The sequence below is a fragment of the Onychostruthus taczanowskii genome, unplaced genomic scaffold, assembly GCF_017590055.1.
Source record: "Onychostruthus taczanowskii isolate IOZ18803 unplaced genomic scaffold, ASM1759005v1 scaffold707, whole genome shotgun sequence".
Classification (NCBI taxonomy): Eukaryota; Metazoa; Chordata; class Aves; order Passeriformes; family Passeridae; genus Onychostruthus; species Onychostruthus taczanowskii.
Window position 1 is genome coordinate 7,554 of NW_024504865.1, and position 6,501 is coordinate 14,054.

General features: G+C 55.3%; 1 protein-coding gene across 1 annotated transcript; it reads left to right on the top strand.

Annotated features, from left to right (window-relative positions):
• Positions 1–1,626: 1,626 nt before the first annotated feature.
• LOC121345305 (general transcription and DNA repair factor IIH helicase subunit XPD-like) lies at positions 1,627–6,116 on the top strand (the record flags this gene model as incomplete). Its single annotated transcript, XM_041422080.1, has 5 exons — positions 1,627–1,839; positions 2,364–2,480; positions 4,596–4,719; positions 4,863–4,959; positions 5,983–6,116. Coding segments are annotated over exons 1-5 (685 nt in total), but the record flags the coding sequence as incomplete, so codon positions are not given.
• Between the last annotated feature and the right edge of the window lie 385 nt (positions 6,117–6,501).

A 6,501-nucleotide genomic window follows, 5' to 3' on the forward strand; every position in this document is an offset into this window, starting at 1 on the left:
CTGGGGGGGCTGGGGACATCAGGGGGGTCATGGAGATCCCGTGGGATCTGGGGGGGATCTGGTGGGGTCTGGGCTTTGGGGGGGCTGGGGACATTAGGGGGGTCACAGAGGATCCCAGGGATCTTATGGGATCTGGGCCCTGGGGGGGGGCTGGGCACAGCAGGGGCATCACGGGGATCCTGTGGGATCTGAGGGGATCCAGGGAGGACTTGGGGGTCCTGGGGCTGTGAGTTGATCCCAGTGGATCCCAGCAGATCCCAGTTGACCCCACTGGATCCCCTCCCCCCAGGTCTCGGTGCTGTGTTTCGGGAAGGAGGGGGGATCCCAGGGCAGTGTGTAGATCCCAGCGGATCCCAGTGGATTCCCTCAGCTCTCAGTGCTCAGCTTCGGGAAGGAGGGGGGGTCACAGGGCTGTGTGTGGGTGCCTGTGGATCCCAGTGGATCCCATCAGATCCCAGTGGACCCCACTGGATCCCCTGCCCAGGTCTTGGTGTTCCTTTTCGGGAAGGAGGGGGATCCCAGGGCTGTGTGGGGATCCCATCAGATCCCAGTGGATCCCAGCAGATCCCACTGGATCCCTCCCCAGGTCTCGGCGCTCCATTTTGGGAAGGAGGGGGATCATGGGGGGATCCCCGGGCTGCGTGTGGGTGGCTGTAGATCCCAGCAGATCCCAGTGGATCCCCGTGGATCTCCCCAGGTCTCGGTGCTGCGTTTTGGGAAGAGGGGGGATCCCAGGGCTGTGTGTGGGTCCCAGCAGATCCCAGTGGATTCTAGTGAGTCCCAGTAGATCTCACTGGATCCCCTGCCCAGGTCTCAGCGCTCTATTTTGGGAAGGAGGGGGATCCCAGGGCTGTGTGGGGATCCCATCAGATCCCACTGGATCCCCTCTCCCCAGGTCTCAGCACTCCATTTCAGGAAGGAGGGGGGGATCATGGGGGGATCCCTGAGCTCTGTGTGTGTGGCTGTGGATCCCAGCAGATCCCAGTGGGTCCCACTGGATCCCACTGGATCCCAGCAGATCCCCTCTCCCCAGGTCTCAGCACTCCATTTCAGGAAGGAGGGGGGGATCATGGGGGGATCCCTGAGCTCTGTGTGTGTGGCTGTGGATCCCAGCAGATCCCAGTGGATCCCAGCGGATTCCCAGCAGATCCCCTCCCCCCAGGTCTCGGCGCTGCGTTTCAGGGAGGAGGGGGGATCATGGGGGGGATCCCTGGGCTGTGTGTGGGTGGCTGTAGATCCCAGCAGATCCAAGTGGATCCCAGCGGATTCCCAGCAGATCCCCTCCCCCCAGGTCTCGGCGCTGTGTTTCGGGAAGGAGGGGGGATCATGGGGGGGATCCCCGGGCTGTGTGTGAAAATCCCATCAGATCCCAGTGGATCCCACTGGATCCCCTCCCCCCAGGTCTCGGCGCTGCATTTCGGGAAGGAGGGGGATCCCCGGGCTGTGTGTGGATCCCATCGGATCCCAGTGAATCCCACTGGATCCCCTCCCCCCAGGTCTCGGCGCTGCGTTTCGGGAAGGAGGGGGATCCCCGGGCTGTGTGTGGATCCCATCGGATCCCAGTGAATCCCACTGGATCCCCTCCCCCCAGGTCTCGGCGCTGCGTTTCGGGAAGGAGGGGGGATCATGGGGGGATCCCCGGGCTGTGTGTGGGTGGCTGTAGATCCCAGCAGATCCCAGTTGATCCCATCAGATCCCAGTGGACCCCACTGGATCCCCTCTCCCCAGGTCTCAGCGCTGCGTTTCGGGAAGGAGGTCGACAGCCGCTGCCTGGCCCTGACGGCCTCGTACCTGCGGGACCCCCCCGAGGGACCCCGGCCCAGCTGCTCCTTCTTCCAGGTGATCCCGGGGGGGATCCAGGGGGTCCTGAGGGGTCTGGGGGTCCCGAAGGCTCTCAGGGAACTCCTGGGGGGGGTCTCCCCCAGCCCCATTTTTTGGCCTCCCCACCCCATTTTTGGGTGCCTCCAGCCCCATTTTTGCTGCCCCCAGCCCCATTTTTGCTGCCCCCAGCCCCATTTTTGCGTGCCCCCAGCCCCATTTTTGGTGTCCCCACCCCATTTTTTGGCATCCCCAGCCCATTTTTGGGTGCCCCCAGCCCCATTTTTGGGTGCCCCCAGCCCCATTTTTTGGCCTCCCCACCCCATTTTTGGGTGCCTCCAGCCCCATTTTTGCTGCCCCCAGCCCCATTTTTGCTGCCCCCAGCCCCATTTTTGCGTGCCCCCAGCCCCATTTTTGGTGTCCCCACCCCATTTTTTGGCATCCCCAGCCCATTTTTGGGTGCCCCCAGCCCCATTTTTGGGTGCCCCCAGCCCATTTTTGGGTGCCCCCACCCCGTTTGGGTGACCCCAGCCCCATTTCCCCAGGAGTTCGAGGCCCGGGGCCGGCAGAGCCCCCTCCCCTTCGGGGTTCACAACCTGGACGATCTCCGGGCGCTCGGGCGCCAGCGCGGCCTCTGCCCCTACTTCATGGCCAGGAGCTCGGTAAGGCACCCCAAAGTACCCCAAAAATATCCTGAAAATACCCCAAAACCACCCCAAAAATAGCCTGAAAATACCCCAAAAATATCCTCAAAGTGTCCTGAAAATATCCTGAAAATACCCTGGAAATACCCCAAAAATATCCTGAAAATACCCCAAAACCACCCCAAAAATGCCCTGAAAATACCCCAAAAATATCCCCAAAGTGTCCTGAAAATACCCTGGAAATACCCCAAAAATGTCCTGAAAATACCCCCAAACCACCCCAAAAATACCCTGAAAATACCCCAAAAATATCCCTAAAGTGTCCTGAAAATATCCTGAAAATACCCTGGAAATACCCCAAAAATGTCCTGAAAATACCCCCAAACCACCCCAAAAATACCCTGAAAATACCCCAAAAATATCCCTAAAGTGTCCTGAAAATATCCTGAAAATACCCTGGAAATACCCCAAAAATGTCCTGAAAATACCCCCAAACCACCCCAAAAATACCCTGAAAATACCCCAAAAATATCCCTAATCATAAACCCTGAAAATACCCCAAAAATATCCTAAAAGTACCCCAAAAATAATCTAAAAATATCCTGAAAATATCCTAATAAATGCCCTGAAAATACCCCAAAAATATCCCTGAAGTGTCCTGAAAATATTCTAAACAATACCTGAGAAATATCATAAAAATATTCTGAAATATTATTAAATATTCCAACTGCCCCTACTTCATGGCCAGGAGCTCGGTAAGGCACCCCAAAGTACCCCGAAAATACCCCAAAAACATCCCCAAAGTGTCCTGAAAATATCTTCGCCCTGAAAATACCCCAAAAATACCCTAAAAATACCCTGAAAATACTCCAAAATTATCCCCAAAGTGTCCTGAAAATATTCTAAAAATACCTGAGAAATATCATAAAAATATTCTGAAATATTATTAAATATTCCAACTGCCCCTACTTCATGGCCAGGAGCTCGGTAAGGCACCCCAAAGTACCCCAAAAATACCCCAAAAATATCCCTAAAGTGTCCTGAAAGTATTCTAAAAATACCCTGGAAATATCCTAAAAATATCCTGAAAATAGCCAAAAGTATCCCAAAAATATCCTAAAAATACCCCAAAAATACCCTGAAAATACCCCAAAACCACCCCAAAAATATCCTGAAAATACCATGAAAATACCCCAAAAGCACCCCAAAAAATATCCTAAAAATACCCTGAAAATACTCCAAAAATATCCTGAAAATACCCTGAAAATATCTTAAAAATATCCTAAAAATAACCTGAAAATATGCTAAAAATACCCCAAAAGTATCCTCAAAATATCATGAAAATATCCCAAAAATATCCTCAAAAATATCCCAAAACAACCCCAAAAATATGCTAAAAATATCCCAAAAGTATCCTAAGAGTGTCCTAAAAATATTCCAAAAATATCCCAAAAATATCCCAAAAGTATCCTAAGAATGTCCTAAAATTATTCCAAAAATATCCCAAAAATATCCCCAGAACACCCCAACCCCCCCAGGTGACCCCAAAACTCCCTCGGGGACCCCAAAACTCCTCTGGGTGACCCCAAATCCCCCCTGGAGACCCCAAATCCCCCCTGGGTGACCCCAAAACCCCTCTGGGGGACCCCAAAAATCCCTTGGGGACCCCAAAACTCCTCAGGGGGACCCTAAATCCTTTTGGGGACCCCAAAATCCCCTCTGGGAACCCCAAAACTCCCCTGAATGACCCCAAAACTCCTCTGGGGGACCCCAAAACCCCTCTGGGAACCCCAAAACCACCCCAAAACCCCTACAGGAGACCCCAAAACTCCTCTGGGGGACCCTAAAATCCCCTCTGGGAACACCAAAATTCCCCTGAATGACCCCAAAACTCCTCTAGGGGACCCTAAATTCCTCTGGGGACCCCAAAACCACCCCAAAACCCTTCTGGGTGACCCCAAACCCCCCCAAATTTGCAGCTGGCCCGCGCCAACGTGGTGGTGTACAGCTACCAGTGCCTGCTGGACCCCAAAATCCCCTCTGGGAGCCCCAAAACCCCCCTGAATGACCCCAAAACTCCTCTGGGAGACCCTAAATCCATCTGGGGGACCCCAAAACCCCCCAAATTTGCAGCTGGCCCACGCCAACGTGGTGGTGTACAGCTACCATTACCTGCTGGACCCCAAGATCGCGGGGCTGGTGTCGGCCGAGCTGGCGCGCTCCTCGGTCGTGGTGTTCGACGAGGCGCACAACATCGGTGGGACCCCCAAATCCTGGGCCTTTGGGGGGGGTCCTTGGGGGGTTTGGGGTCATTTATGGGGGTTTTGGCGGGGTTTTGGGGGGGGTTTGGGTTGTTTTTGGGGTAATTTTGGATTTCCTGACCCCCAAACCCCTCCCCAGACAACGTTTGCATCGAGGCCATGGGAGTGACCATCACCCGCCGGACGCTTGACCGCTGCCAGGCCAACGTGGCCGCGCTGCAGAGCCACGTCCAGCGGTCAGCAGGGGGATTTTGGGGGGATTTTGGGGGGATTTTGGGGTTTTAGGGCGGGTTTGGGGTCCCAGGGGTGGGATTTTGGGGTGCTCAGGGAGGGTTTGGGGGTGCTCAGAGTGAGTGACCATCACCCGCCGGACTCTTGACCGCTACCAGGCCAACGCTGCAGAACCACGGCCAGCGGTCAGCAGGGGGGATTTTGGGGGGATTTTGGGGGGTTTTTGGGGTTTTAGGAGGGGTTTGGGGTCCCAGGGATGGGATTTTGGGATCTTGGGGTGGATTTGGGATGTCAGAGGGATCTCAGGGATTATTTGGGATCCCAGGAGTGGATTTTGGGATCCCAGGGATGGGATTTGGGATCAGGGATGGATTTTGGGATCTCAGAGGGATCTCAGAGGGATCAGGGATGGATTTTGGGATCTCAGGGATGGATTTTGGGATCTCAGGGATGGATTTTGGGATCAGGGATGGATTTTGGGATCTCAGGGATGGATTTTGGGATCAGGGATGGATTTTGGGGTCTCAGGGATGGATTTTGGGATCAGGGATGGATTTGAGGATCTCAGGGATTATTTGGGATCCCAGGGATGGATTTTGGGATCAGGGATGGGATTTTGGGATCTCAAAGGGATCTCAGGGGGTTTTTGGGATCCCAGGGGTTATTTGGGGTCTCAGGGATGGATTTGGGATCCCAGGGATGGATTTTGGGATCTCAGGGATTATTTGGGATCCCAGGGGTGGATTTTGGGATCCCAGGGGTTATTTGGGACCCCAGAGATGGATTTTGGGATCTGGGAGGGATCTCAGGGATTATTTGGGACCCCAGAGATGGATTTTGGGATCTCAGAGGTATCTCAGGGGTGGATTTTGGGACCAGGGATGGATTTTGGGATCTCAGGGATGGATTTTGGGATCCATTCTAGGATCAAGGAGTCGGACTCGCGCCGCCTGGCCGAGGAGTACCGGCGCCTGGTGCAGGGGCTGTGGGTTTGGGACCCCAGGGGTGGATTTTGGGATCTCTTTCAGGATCAAGGAGTCGGACTCGCGCCGCCTGGCCGAGGAGTACCGGCGCCTGGTGCAGGGGCTGCGCGAGGCCGGCGCCGCCCGCGAGTCCGACCTGTTCCTGGGGAACCCCGTGCTGCCCGACGAGATCCTGCAGGGTACGGGACCCACCGGGATCCGCCAGGATCCGCTGGGATCCGCCGGGGTCGTGGAGCCCCCAAAACCTTGGGATCCACCTGGAGATCCTCGGGATCCACTAGAAATCCTGTCTAGGGAGAGTTTGGGGTCTGGGATCCGCCGGGATCCACTGGGATCCGCCAGGATCCGCCGGGGTTGTGGGAGCCCCCAAAAACCCTGGGGATCTACTTTGAGATCCTTGGGATCCGTCACAAAATCTGTCCAGGGAGACTCTGGGGGCTCTGGGATCCTTTGGGATCTGCCGGAATCTGCCGGGGTCGTGGGAACCCCCAAAACCTTTAGGATCCACCTGGAGATCCTTGGGATTCCTCATAAATCTTGTGCAGGGAGACTTTGGGGGTCTGG